This window comes from Dermacentor andersoni, chromosome 7 (assembly GCF_023375885.2).
Source record: "Dermacentor andersoni chromosome 7, qqDerAnde1_hic_scaffold, whole genome shotgun sequence".
Lineage (NCBI taxonomy): Eukaryota > Metazoa > Arthropoda > Arachnida > Ixodida > Ixodidae > Dermacentor > Dermacentor andersoni.
In genome coordinates this window covers 110,469,411-110,484,509 of record NC_092820.1, presented here as the reverse complement: position 1 = coordinate 110,484,509, position 15,099 = coordinate 110,469,411, and the positions used below count along the sequence as shown (strand labels likewise).

The window sequence follows — 15,099 nt, the reverse complement described above, 5'->3', positions numbered from 1 at the left end:
AGCAAACAAATTATATAAATTCTGGAATATGCAGTATCTAGAAATTCATAGTTTTGAAATATTTACAGTGAAATATTGCAGTGAAAGTATAATAGGTTTGAGGTTTCTGCAGGCAGCTAAACGAATCCGACCCCAACCCAAACATTGGTGGATTTGTACATTACCACCACAAGCCACATCTGCACTTCACGGAAAGACAGTCACGGCAGGGGGGGTGCAAGACGCAAGTACGATGTGTGATTTGATTCGTGATGAACCCGTTTTATTCGTTATCGCTTGGGTCACCACAAGGGTGCATTGCGTGGATCATGCACTTCCCACGAATTTTCTCCGTTAGTATTATGTGACCACTGTCACAAGTGGAGGCAAGCTGTTTCCAGGTAGCTCTGTGGGTCTGTAGAACGCATTGTTGTGGTGAGTTGATCAAAGTTGTACGACGCCATACCCTTAGTGCAGCGTGAGACAAATACAGAAGTCATTTTTCTCATGCTTTTATCTATGTGTTGCTAAAACTGCGATTGCAGTTCGTGTACTTGTGTGATTGTGGTGGCAGTTTGGTCTTGTCTTGGTATGGTGCTCGTAATGGTGAAAATCACACTTGGCCTTCTCTCTGCAGAAAACATTTTTGAGGTACTTCGATGTTAGCTTGGCAACCGTCAAGTTCTCTCCCACCAGCATCAGCAAGGTGAGCCAAGGACTTTTCTGAACCTAAAGGAGCCCTGTAGGACTTATTCTTTAACACGAAAATAAAATTGTCTAGTCACTAGGCAATGCTGTCATCAAAGTAGGAGCTAAGTGTTATTCCTCTGCACGATATGGTCTATCCTTAAAGGGAGAACCTAACTTGGAGTAAATTCATTTTAAATGCAACATTTCTTCGACTAAGTCATAAGAAAGTGGCCGACACGATCCATTAAGCAGGTATCCATGCATTAAAACATAAGAGGCGTTTATCACATATCACAGTCTTAATCGGCCACTACATACAAATGAATTAGGTGTTCCATTTAAGCGTTGACTGTACAGTATATGTAGTATATATGGGGTGCGTGGTGGTGGTGCCGTGAAGCCATACGAATTATTAGGCATGTCCGAAAAATGGGTTGTTGACTGTATTTCATTAACAGTACATTAGGTTGCATTAGAAAGCCGGTTAGGATTATCTATAATAAATTTTCTCACTAACTCTCCTAGCCAACAAACGAAATCATTAGGCTGGATGTAGGATAAAACAGTTTCAACCAACAACCCTAGACCGGCCGTATTAGGGGCCAGAGTGATAAAGATTGCAGAGAGTTTTAGATCGGGGGATGCAAATAGCTTGCGCACATAAGAACTAGGGGCCACGGTGCTGCGCAGTACTGTGGCCATAGTTCTTGCATGCACAAGCTGCTTGCGTCCCCTAATCTAAAGCTCTCTAATATCATCCGCATATGCTTGGACCATGACACCGGGGGCAGGGGGCATGGGCAGGTCAAGTAGGTCACAAGTAATGAGATTCCGCAACAGTGGAGACAGGTGAATCCTGGGGGCTGCCCAATGTGGTGTCAGTCTGCACTTGTCCTGCCCGATCGTCATTCGGGCATTTGATGTAGTACACACAAGAGAATCCAGGCTGGAATTCTTTAACTAAAAAATTTGCACTTGGTGCTTTGCCTCATCTCCATTTGCAATGAAACACACCCGACACCATCAGAGCCATGCATTACGTCAATATTTCACAAGGTCAAACACATTTAATTTCTTCATCTTTCCGTTTATGGTAATAAACAAGGACCTCTCAGCGCCGCACTTAAAACATGAACTCAGTGCAAATTGATACATGAACTAGTTTTTCTTTGTTTTTTGCATTGTATTCATTATGGTATTTGTTTATGTTGGATTTTGCCTTCGCATTGTGCTCATTATTGCATTCGGTTGACTGTTTCTATTTATGTTTCATTTGCCCTCCCTGCTGGGACATCAGGTCTGCAATATGTACTTAAATTAGGGGATGGCTTTTGGTCCTAAACACATTCCAAACCTCTCCTAAAAGATGTTGTGGGGCCCCTTATTAGGGATTTTTCATACACTTGTTACAGTTTACTAGCACATTGTTCATTGACTGTGGTCCGATTTGTTTGAGTGCTCTGGGGATATTGAGACTGCTGGCCACGCCTGGCTTTTGTGACAGTACGAGACCAGTGCTCATTATTTATTTGAGAGAATAGTTATATCTTTAAAAATGAATCGTTTCTTTCTATGAGGTCTTTTAACGCTTCTTTATGGCATGCTACAGTAAACATGCTGTGATGGTAGTGCCCAACCTCACCACTCAAAGGCCTTCAAGATTTTGGAGGAGTGTCTGATGTAGACCCGTTGACTTGATAGACTATTGACTTGCTGGCCGCCAAAACACCGACATTGCCATCGAAGCCAGCAGATGCGGACAAGACATATGACGATTATTGTTTTACGGCAATACAATCCAAAGGGTTTGATTTTGTTTAAGTGTGTATAGACTGTTTCTATGGCCTTTCCTATATACAGCTTAGAAGCGTGAAAAAATTATTTACAGTAAAAGACAACAAAAGAAAGCAAATCAGCTGCTGATATTGCAAAAATGAAAGCTCTTCACAGTGTGAATCAGTCATTAAAATATTTAGGAAATTTCAGTGGCCTTTCAAAAAAAGAAAAAGATGGTACGGAAAAGGTCAACAACTGTCTGCAGGAAGAGTGGCAGCTTGCTGTGAGGTCCCAGTGCCATTAACGTGCTGAATTTGGCGAGTGTTTTAACCAACTAGCCCAGTCTGCCACTGTACTGGCTAAATGGCCAGAGGATGCCAGATACATGGTATATTCTTAAATTATGGTTTGCAACCTGACCAGCTCAAATTTGAGTAGCAAAAAGGAGCTGTTGCTAGCCCAACATACAGTAAAAGCTCGTTAAATCGAATCTCACGGGGATGCTACGAAAATTCGAATTATACAAAATTTGACCTAACCAAAGTCAGAAAATAATAGCTCGGTTAAGGTGTGTGTATAGTCCAACGAGGCGTGAGCATACGTGCACAGACGCTACCTCACGTTGGCGTGAACAACAATGTCTATACTTCAAAGCACTGGCACAGCCAGCATAACCGAACGCGGTCCGGCGTGCCCGACGTTGAGATGGCTCTTGCTCCATTCGCGTGTTCATTGCGCCGACTGGTGCGGAGAAAAAGTAAGGGTACTAGTTTTGTCAGCTCCACAAGCTTGTAAACATTCGCTTACTATCTAAATTAAAAAGTTTGGTGTCACGCGCGTGCAGGTAAACATGAACATATATCGCTCGATGACCACAGGAACTCGCTGAAAAACGCTGGAGTGAGGAATCACGGCAGTAGCAGCCGAGCGAATCGACCTTCGTACAGCTCTCATTTAATTAACGCGAACAAAATGTAAAAAGCACATCGCGTACAAAGCTACTGGCACTATGCGCAGTCTGTAGACATCGCAGATCGCTTTGAAGACGACGCCCACGCGGGTGCGCACTTTGGCCATGTCGCAGATAGCATTCACAATACGGCACGCACATGGCCGCGCCGTAAGCAGCAGCCGCTGGAGAAAAATGTCCCCCCCCCCCTCCTCCCTCTGCTTCACCCCCGTGCCTCGCACGCGCGACAGGAAAGGGTGCGCATCTGCCCCACCTTCCTCGCTCGAGCACGCGAGATTGAGCCGCGTTCGCCGGCTCACCCTCGCACGCTTTCTCATATACATACACATGCACTCATGCACGTATAGCATACGGCGCACGGTCACAATTTTATTGCCCTTTAGCTTTATACTGAACCTCCCGGGAGAGAAGCAACCTGCAACAGAGGCGTGACCACGCATGGCCAGGTGCAAACACGTCTCTCTGCAGTCAAGCCTAAACAAAGGGCCACAGATGAAAGAAGCAACACCGGTTGCAAGCAACAACGCCTGCGCGGCGACATCAGCATCGCCCACATGCTCTCGCACACTGGCACTCTCCCCATCCACGATGATGTGGAGTTTGAATTATCGGTGGCGGTGCGGATTTCAGCGTGAATGAGCCGAATGTGTTACACATTGCTTTCAGTACATTGCTGGATGGACCGCGGTGGCTACTTCGAATTATCTGAAATTTCTAATTAACAAGCTTTTGCTGTAGTTAGTTGGTGCAATAGCAACATTGTTCCATAGAAGGTGCCCTCACTGAAAACAGCAATGGTGTGAATTATCAAGGTTGTCTGGGAATGCACAGGCATTGAGGGCAGCAACATGGCGGGTGCACTGTTTAACCAAGTAGGGAACTGTGGCTTTTTTTGTAATTCTGATGTCGAGCCTTGTTCATGTTTTTTTTTTTGCACGCAGGCCAACACTGCTGTGCAGCTGGGACTTGTGGCAGCCACGCTAGCTGCCCCCGTGTTTGGCTTTGTGGATCACAGTGCCCTGCATGCCTTCTGGTGAGTACGGTCATGGTGGCGCTTGAAGGTTTGGGTGACTTGTCGAGTGTAGCCTTTCCCTAATTGTTAAATCCACTTGTCCGCATCGTGTTCTGCGATATTGTGATTGCACTATTGCAGATGGATGGAAAAATAACTTGAAAAGCTTCTTTTAGAGTAATACTTCTCTGTCAAATGCAGGCATCTGTGCAGGAACGCATTCAACAAGATTACAAAGAACCATGTGTGTGATAATCCACACAGGGCAAAAGTAGCTATACTCCATCTCGCAAGTCGTTTGCACTACTGTCGAAGGTACGAGGCGTAGATAGGTAACATAGTTCCGGGCATAACTGTCTGATGACTAGCGGTATTAGGGCGTTTTATTTTTGCTTCTTGCATGATACGTTACAGTGATACGTTACATTACATGCTATAGTACCTTAGTGCATGCACATCGTATACCACAAATTACTGTGGTGGTGAGCAGACAATGCGGCATGTATGAACACATCTCGAGGGGCACTTGGCCTTCGTATTGGCTAAGGAGTCCTGCAGCTTCCGCAGTGCTGCAAACGAGTTGTGAGATGGAGTATAGGTACTATCATTCTGATTCACCTTCTAGACAAACACACAACTCTCCATTTTAGCATAGCGTCAATGTGCAGTGCTCAGCAAGTCGCACAAAATACAAATGGGCTTCATGGCGGCCGGCGGTTTTTGCGGCACCGGGGAGTTCTGGGTAATTGCTTGGAAGCCAAATGCAATCACAATGCATCACAAAGGCCCTTGCTTTTGTCATATACCACAGTGTGTCAGCTTAGTGTCCCCAACACGCACCGGTCGAGTAAAATGTGCTGGCCACCTTGCAAGACAGTTACCACATTTGAATCGCTGAGCACTACACTTAACAGTGAGGAGTTGCATATACAGTGCCAAATACCCTGCTGTCAAACCCAAAAAGAATGTTTGCTAGCCAATTGTGTTCACTAACTTTCACATCGTTGCAGCAGAGAGGAATTTGTTTCAATGTGGGCATCCCTCAGGAACTATGTTTTGGGGTGTGAAGGCAGAGAAGGCATACACGGTGCACTTTTATATCCGGAGGTTGTACTGCATTATTAGTTTGTCAACGAATATATGAAAAGTGCAGGTTCGGCGTGATGCTGCTCTAAAAACAGTTCACGCCCTTTGGGATGTATCTTTGTCCCCAAAGAATACTCACCATCTGTATTGCTTGTACTTCCTTTCTTCAAAAGTCTGCAGTTGTTGCTTTCTTGTCAAGAATGCTGTGTCATGCTGATAACCTGCATGCCGTTCGTGACCTGGAAGAATCGGGTGCTGTGTTAAAGCAAGGAAGAGCGCGCAAGATAATTGAGGATTATTCTTCTGGGGCAGAGATATGCCCCAGATTGTGTAAACTTTTTTTAAAGTGTGCAGTCGAACCCGCCTATAACAATATTCAAGGGCCACAAAAATTTCCTTGTTTAGCCAGGTTGCACGCAGAGAACAAAGGGGACAGAAATCAAAACATTTTAGTCAGAGAGAACAGTCAAACCCTCATGACATCGATTTTAACAATACAGTTAAACCTCGATATAACAAGCTTCTATATAAACAGAATGCTCAGTGTAATACAGTACAGTTGCCGAGTAATTTTTCGGACTCCAAATATTCGGACTTGATGGATATTGTGGACTCCATAAATGCACCATCAGGGCTCCCATGGAACTAATGCATTTTGGCGACTGATTTTTTGGATGAATTTAGACCCCAAAGTTCGATTTTCCAGACTACCGTATTTACTCGCATAATGATCGCACTTTTTCAATAAAAAAAAATTGATGCAAATTCAGGGGTGCGATCATTACACGGGTTAAATTTCCCGCAATAAGATTTTTTCATCCCGCATTCGCTGCGGAATGACAACAGGTCAACAAATAGGCAGCTGCCGCTGTATGTAGGCGGGACACCAAAACTAAAATGGCGGCTGGTGGAGCAAGCCGAACGCACTGAACTAGATTTTTTTTCTTCTCGTGAGTGCATTACGTGCATTGAAACAGTTTCTTCTGTATCAGTAGTGAATAATATTGTTAATATCGGCAAGTTTGCGGCAATAACGTAGCCATGTTCACTTTGAGGGGACAGAAACAAATGGGCGCACTTAGCTGCCGGTGACATACGAACACATGGCGGGCAGGCTGCGGAAACTTCGGCATTTGTCTTCACTACTACTATCCCAATACAGCATGTTTCCGCTAAGGGTGGGCGAATATCTTAGCTGCATGACAAGCGTTGACATATGAATAGGGTACACTTATAACGTATCAGTGTAAACGTGGCTGCTGCTATCGTTGCTGCTCACGATTTGTTGCATGCCCACAAGTGCAGACGAGAAGAATCGAAAGGCGCCTTTTTTTGTTGTTGTTGACCACGACCATTATAAAGCCTACACGTAATAAAGGCAAGTTTTGGTTGTAGCTTTCTTTCTTTTTGTCATGAAAGTGCGGAAAGTGATGAAAGGTATGAAATGGGGCGTCTGCTTAAGAATGCTTGGTGCGTGCAGACCGCCTGATTTGCCTTGAAGAGTCGTTCGCGTAGTATTCGATAGATGGTAAGCGCGATCATTATTAGCTAGACTCGGCACACGACATATCGCTGCGGCAAGTTCTGGGTGCAATCATTACACGAGAAATAAAGAAAAGCTAATTTTGACGACAAAATTCAGGGGTGCAATCATTATGCGAGTAAATACGGTAAATCGCTCGTTCCAAGCCACGCTGCCCCATCTTGGGGGCCGCCATGTTGTGTTTTCTGCTGGCTTAGCCAGGCTTGGCTTCCAGTGGCTCTCTCTATAGCCTCCAAGATTGGGACGTACATGCTTTCTATAGAGAGCACTGCATCTTCCAGTCTCAGAGGCCATACCTGCTCTTCCTAGGTCGACAAAAGGCTCTAGGGGATGGAACTTTTTCTTGTTTATTTCTTTTTTCGGTCAGCACTAACATCATCATCATCATCAGCCTGGTTATGCCCACTGCAGGGCAAAGGCCTCTCCCATAGTTCTCCAACTACCCCGGTCATGTACTAATTTTGGCCATGTTGTCCCTGCAAACTTCTTAATCTCATCTGCCCACCTAACTTTCTGCCGCCCTCTGCTACGCTTCCCTTCCCTTGGAATCCATTCCGTAACTCTTAATGACCATCGGTTATCTTCCCTCCTCATTACGTGCCCTGCCCATGCCCAATTCTTTTTCTTGATTTCAACTAAGATATCATTAACTCGCGTTTGTTCCCTCACCCAATCTGCTCTTTTCTTATCCCTTAAAGTTACACCTATCATTCTTCTTTCCATAGCTCGTTGCGTCGTCCTCAATTTAAGTAGAACCCTTTTCGTAAGCCTTCAGGTCTCTGCCCCGTACGTGAGTACTGGTAAGACACAGCTGTTTAAACTTTTCTCTTGAGGGATTATGGCAACCTGCTGTTCATGATCTGAGAATGCCTGCGAAACGCACCCCAGCCCATTCTTATTCTTCTGATTATTTCATTCTTATGATCCGGATCCGCAGTCACTACCTGTCCTAAGTAGATGTATTCCCTTACCACTTCCAGTGTCTCACTACCTATCGTAAACTGCTGTTCTCTTCCGAGACTGTTAAACATTACTTTAGTTTTCTGCAGATTAATTTTTAGACCCACCCTTCGGCTTGGCCTCTCCAGGTCAGTGAGCATGCATTGCAGTTAGTCCCCCTGAGTTACTAAGCAAGGCAATATCATCAGCGAATCGCAAGTTACTAAGGTATTCTCCATTAACTATTATCCCCAATTCTTCCCAATCCAGGTCTCTAAATACCTCCTGTAAACACGCTGTGAATAGCAATTGAGAGATCGAATCTCCCTGCCTGACGCCTTTCTTTATTGGGATTTTGTTGCTTTCTTTATGGAGGACTACGGTGGCTGTGGAGCTGCTATAGATATCTTTCAGTATTTTTACATAGGGCTCGTCTACACCCTGATTCCGTAATGACTGCTGAGCTTTCGACTGAATCAAACGCTTTCTCGTAATCAATGAAAGCTATATATAAAGGTTGGTTATATTCCGCACATTTTTCTATCACCTCATTGGTAGTGTGAATATAGTCTCTTGTTGAGTAGCCTTTACGGAATCCTGCCTGGTCCTTTGGTTGACGGTAGTCTAAGGTGTTCCTGATTCTATTTGCATTTACCTTAGTAAATTCTTTCTAGCCAACGGACAGTAAGCATATCGGTCTATAATTTTTCAAGTCTTTGGCGTCCCCTTTCTTATGGATTAGGATTATGTTAGCATTTTTCCAAGATTCTGGTACGCTCGAAGTCACGAGGCATTGCGTATACAGGGTGGCCAGTTTCTCTAGAACAATCTGCTCACCATCCTTCAACAAATCTGCTGTTACCTGATCCTCCCCAGCTGCCTTCCCCCTTTGCATAGCTCCTAAGGCTTTCCTTACTTCTTCCGGCGTTACCTGTGGGATTTCGAATTCCTCTAGACTATTCTCTCTTCCATTATCGTCTTGGGTGCCACTGGTACTGTATAAATCTCTATAGAACTCCTCAGCCACTTGAACTATCTCATCCATATTAGTAATGATATTGCCGGCTTTGTCTCTTAACGCATACATCTGATTCTTGCCAATTCCTAGTTTCTTCTTCACTGCTTTTAGGCTTCCTCCGTTCCTGAGGGCATGTTCAATTCTATCCATATTATACTTCCTTATGTCAGCTGTCTTACGCTTGTTGATTAACTTCGAAAGTTCTGCCAGTTCTATTCTAGCTGTAGGGTTAGAAGCTTTCATACATTGGCGTTTCTTGATCAGATCTTTCGTCTCCTGCGATAGCTTACTGGTATCCTGTCTAACGGAGTTACCACCAACTTCTATTGCACACTCCTTAATGATGGCCACAAGATTGTCGTCCTTAGCATCAACACTAAGGTCCTCTTCCTGAGTTAAAGCCGAATACCTGTTCCGTAGCTTGATCTTGAATTCCTCTATTTTCCCTCTTACCGCTAACTCATTGATCGGCTTCATATGTACCAGTTTCTTCCGTTCCCTCCTCAGGTCTAGGCTAATTCAAGTTCTTACCATCCTATGGTCACTGCAGCGCACCTTGCTAAGCACGTCCACATCTTGTATGATGCCAGGGTTAGCACAGAGTATGAAGTCTATTTCATTTCTAGTCTCGCCGTTCGGGCTCCTCCACGGCCACTTTCGACTATCCCGCTTGCGGAAGAAGGTATTCATTATCCGCATATTATGCTGTTCCACAAACTCTACTAATAACTCTCCCCTGCTATTCCTAGTGCCTATGCCATATTCCCCCACTGCCTTGTCTCCAGCCTGCTTCTTGCCTACCTTGGCATTGAAGTCGCCCATCAGTATGGTGTATTTTGTTTTGACTTTACCCTTCGCCGATTCCACGTCCTCATAGAAGCTTTCGACTTCCTGGTCATCATGACTGCATATAGGGGCGTAGACCTGTACGACCTTCAATTTGTACCTCTTATTAAGTTTCACAACAAGACCTGCCAACCTCTCGTTAATGCTATACAATTCCTGTATGTTACCAGCTATATTCTTATTAATCAGGAATCCGACTCCTAGTTCTCGTCTCTCCGCTAAGCCCCGGTAGCACAGGACGTGCCTGCTTTTTAGCACTGTATATGCTTCTTTTGGCCTCCTAACTTCACTGAGCCCTATTATATCCCATTTACTGCCCTCTAATTCCTCCAATAACACTGCTATACTCGCCTCACTAGATGACGTTCTAGCATATTGTTGTGTTCATATAGGAGGTTGTGGCCAAGTACAGCACCAGGGTGGCCAATCCTGCTCTGGTGAGGGAGTGCGTTACCAGTTCTGGTCACCAGGATCAGGCCACACTCCAGGCGTGTTTATGCAATTTTATCAACACGCGGACTTTTTTTTTTTTATCCGGTGGAAAATTGCACGGCACCGGGATTCGAACCACGGACCTCTTGCATGCGAGGCGGGTGTTCTACCTCTATGCCACCGCTTGTTCATCATGTTCATCATGCACTAACATCATGTTCACTTAATGTGGGATGCATTTTTATTCAATTATTTATTTTAAAGTTTCAGTTGCTACTTGCACGTGGTGTGTCCACAGAGCATGTGTGTCTCGGAGATGACGCCACATCTTTGTGTGTGTTTGTACGGCTTCACATTTGTGTGATCAGCACCACCTCGTGTGCCTTCGCGAGAGCCAAGTGGTGCGAAGAAACGTGGTTTCTTTCTTTGAGCTCCATATCGATCTCCGACAACGGAGATCGCAGATCACCAATACGGTGATGCTTTTGTCAGACTGTATACGGAGACAACGTCACTCTTGCACAAATCCAAGCAAACCTGATCGCCTCCAAGCACGGTATGATGCAGGGCATTATTAGAGTTTTTTTTTTAAGTCGCTCTAAGCCTAATATATTTTATTTTTGGCTGACCGAATTTCTTGGACTGTTCGATTTCTTGGACTGTCTTTCGGCCCCCCTGAAATTAAGAAAATCGGTCCACAACTGTATTTAACTTTTTATAACTTATTGTACATAGAACGCCATGTATTTAGAACCTTAGTACATAACAAATTGTGTTTACAGATGATTTCGGTATAACCAAGTTTCACTGCCACTGCGAAGGAATACCGAAACAACAAATGAAAAGTTCTGCGTACGCAGATGTCTAAAATGTTGAATTACACGCGGCTGTTGCTGATGCAGCTTTCAAATGGTGTGCCGCACAACCAAGAGCAACCGGCGAAATGAAGCAGTGTCATGTTCCATGTAAAATCCAAGTGCAATAAGATCCTATCGAATCCCCCACACTGTATGCTTTGGGTACGAGTGAAAGCATGAGCGGGCGAGCTGATAAAGATGGTTGCTTCATGACCGCCGCCTTCCCGCCGAAGCAGGTGGAAAGGGGAGCCAACTCGTGGTAACATGATCAAGCGCGCGTGAGGGGAGGTGGAAGTGTGGGGGCAGGCTTGCGCACGTCTTTTCTAGCACAGCCGTCACTGCACATGGCTGATCACATACGCAGCCCGCGCACCCTGTTTTAGAGGTAATCTGCCTCGTGTTGAAAGTGTGGGCATGCCGAGATCGCGTGGCATTATGTGTGCCATCCTCTTGTGCGTTTAGTATTGGAGCTTGTGTAATCTCGACTTCTGGAGACTTTTTGAGCAGAGAGGCAGAAGAAGCAGTCACTCCCCACTGTCAGCACTTGTCATAATGTCGTCCCACTGCAGGTGACACTACAATGCAGTCCACTTATAACAATATCGAGAAAAACGAAAAATATGATCGTTATACAGTGGAACCCCGTTCATACGTTTTTCACCGGACCGAGGAAATAAAATGTAACAGCCGGGAAAACGCAACAGTGAGGGAAGCTCCGAAAATGAATGAAAAAAGTGCAGCTTCAACTATAGACAATTTATTTCCACAGAGTGTGCTTAGAACTTTAAAAAAGTCTAGAATGGTGGCTTTCCTTTTCTTTCGCTCGCTAGAAATCACACGTTTCTCAAAGCCTGGAAGGCCGCATTGCTGTCAGCGTCGCTGTGAGGTGCGACGTACCTGCGGAGGAGGTCCAGAGCCGCGACGGCTTCTTCAAAGCTAGGATTTGACAACTTCCCGGCATCATGCGGCTCGTGCTCCTCCTCGTCACCGCGCCACAGCAATGGCAACGGACGAAGGAATATCCGCGGGAAATGTTGCCCTCTTTGGCGTAATCATGCTAACGTGCTAACGGTTGTTTAGTATTGCTGCGGAGCGCGCGCGTCCGAGCAGCCCGGTTGCGCGCAGCGCGGCGTGGTTTCGCGAGAAATGTAAACAAGAGAGGAGAGTAGGCGGAGCAACGCCAACTTCCGGCTTCCCTTTAGCTATAGCTTCACAAAGAGTGACGTCAGGGCCTCTCCGGAGTTTCCTTCCTCCCTGAGTCGACCCGTCCAACCGCGTCCAACAAACCATCCGGTGACCGTAATCACAGTGGTGATAGTGAGAGCATTTTTCACGAATGGCCACTTACTGGCGGCCTCTCGAACTGGCGTGCGACTTTTTGCAGCCAATTCCATAGCCAAGCCCGGCCAAGCCCGGTCAAAGCTCGTCAAAAGCCAAAATGGCGGCTGGAGCGCGTTGCCTACTTTAGCCCAGGCGGGTTGGAGTTGCGACGCATCATGCGGGAACGTTTTCACAGCTAACTACGTAACAGCGGGGTTCCTTATACATTGGATCCTATGGAAGCTATGCCGGGACCGGATGAAAACGACGTAGCAGCCAGGAAAACGCAGCAGTGAGGAACGTAACAGCGGGGTTCTACTGTAACCGACGATCGCTACATGTCGTCCCACTGCAGGCAACACTACAGTGCCATCCACTTATAGCGATATCGAGAAAAACAAAGAATATGATTGTTGTAACCGATTATTGCTATATCGGGACTGCGGTAAAAAAGAAGACAAAACGTACCTTTGTACCTACGAAACCGAATTCGCCACTTGCACTAAGGAATAGATGTAGAAAGTAGGTGGTGAAAAAAAAAAACTATTTCTATCGCCAAAGATCATGTCAAGCATTAGGTGCGCTGAAATAATCTGAAATGTACTCTTGCTTACGAGGAAGTTTCAGCTTCACATCCACGGTGTGCATAGCTTCCAGACGCTGCGCGAACATTGGCAGCAATCCTTTGGAATGCATAAAATCAGTTAATCTGTCGATGGACAACAATGCACCTTGTTTGGACATAGAGGTCAGGGTCCAAGAGCCACTGTCAATCTCGTTGTCAGTGTCGCTGCTTCCATCGCCACCATCACACAACGTTTCCATCTGTCGTGACAGCACATCTTCGGCTATCGCCTTGTCGGTGATCTCATTGCAGAATGAGGCAGCAGTGTCTGCAGTCAAAAACTCCTCCATCGACGCACTACCTGTGTCACCAGTTGCGACGTGCTCGGTTATGTCAGCGGCTTCCACCGTGTTGATCTCACTATCAGTGAGGGAGGGGAGGACGGAGGAGGTTCGTCCTGGCACACAAAGCCCCCCTTTTGAAGCAGTTTTGTATGGTGGACTGCTTCACTTTGTACCGAACACCATAGACGAAGTGCTTGGCCTTCAAAAGGCTGATCTTCAGGTCAGGGTCTGCATGGCCTGCATGGCCCAATGTGCCAGGAGCTGAGCGGTCAATGACTAAGATTACCCACTCCAGCATGCACCGCCGATACAAAGCCTTTAAGTCGGCTGTCACGCTGGCATCCAGCAGCTGCAGGCCTGTCGTCGTGTTTGGAGGCAGAAACATAAGTTCAACAAATATTAGCTTTGGGTTAACGCCATTTGCGCTGCACTTGTCCAGTAGCAACACTGCTTTTAAAGCGAAGCTTTCTTTGCTTCTTCCTTCAACTTTCCCACTGCAGCTGCTGTCGCGCACACCGCGGCGGGGGGTGGTTCAGAGCGTGTATATATATGACAATGGGAGTAAGACAGAAAAGGCGACGGGAAAAACTTGTTTTCACCCCACCACATCAAATGTGCACAATGCCCTGTGCAGCTCCCTGGCCGTTGCCACATTAGCCACTTGACAGCTGTAATTATCCGTGCTCCCCTCAGAAGCATTGCAGAAACTACAGCACTTCCCTTTCTACTAACGTGTGAGGCCAGAGGGGACACAAGAACTGTAGAGAGGAGAAGGAGACGGAGAAGAAGCAGTTCCAATAAGTGAGGGGGAGGTGATGTGAGAAGGCAAGGAAACCCCGCCTATATAAGCCTATATGACAGCGGTTGCGGGGAAACAGGATAAGGATAAGGATAAGGAAACAGGATTCAAGATACGGTACAGTACGTTGCTGCTATTTCTTAAAAATAAACGCCATGCAAATATGTCAAGTAGGCAACTTATGCAGGGCATGCAGAAGCAGAGCCACATTAATTAAAGTGCACCGCAGGGTCCAGGAGACACTACGGAAGTGGTCCACTGTCAAATCAACACTTCTGTAGCCGCCGCATTAGCTTTGCGGCTATGGCATTTCTAGGGGTTGTGGATTTGATCCCAATCACGGCAGCCACATTTCAACGGGGGCGAAGTGGAAAACGTACGAGCCCTTCGATTTTGGAACACGTTAAAGAACATCACGATGTCAAAATTAATCCAGACTCTGCCACTACGGCTTGCCTCATAATCCGAGTGTGGTTTTGGAACGTACAGCCTATAATCCAATTCAAGTTTAATACTTCTGCCACAATGCGATGTGCCATGTGAGGAAATGACAACCCTCAACCCTCTCAGAAGTTATAAAATATTGCGCACAACAACGCCTCAAGCAAACACCTCTCCCTGTGTGTTCTGTGTACTCCGCTTCAACCTGCTCCAACATTGGTCTCCATTGTACTCTCGTTGCGGCACCGGCTGCATACTACTGAGCGTAGGTGGTGTCCAAACATGTATCTGAGCGATGCTTTCCTTTGAGTAACAGCTTCGAATCTTAAAGGATATGATTTTTGGTATTGCAAGCACCGATAAATGTCATGGCTGCCATGTTTAAGACATTACTTGGTGCCGCTTCTTGGCAGAACACCTTGTAGAGAAAGCGCATAGCCGCCGATTTGTAGCATGAGAAAAAAAAAAAGAAAAAGAAACGT

At 45.9% G+C, this 15,099-nt stretch overlaps 1 protein-coding gene across 1 annotated transcript in view; it reads left to right on the top strand.

The window, feature by feature from the left end:
• CLS (cardiolipin synthase) overlaps positions 1-15,099 on the top strand; it is a 42,696-nt gene that overhangs the window by 15,575 nt on the left and 12,022 nt on the right. Inside the window, exons 5-6 of the mRNA XM_050181908.3 lie at positions 617-685; positions 4,357-4,448. Coding sequence (XP_050037865.1) covers positions 617-685; positions 4,357-4,448 — 161 coding nt within the window. The remainder of the gene's footprint in view (positions 1-616; positions 686-4,356; positions 4,449-15,099) is intronic.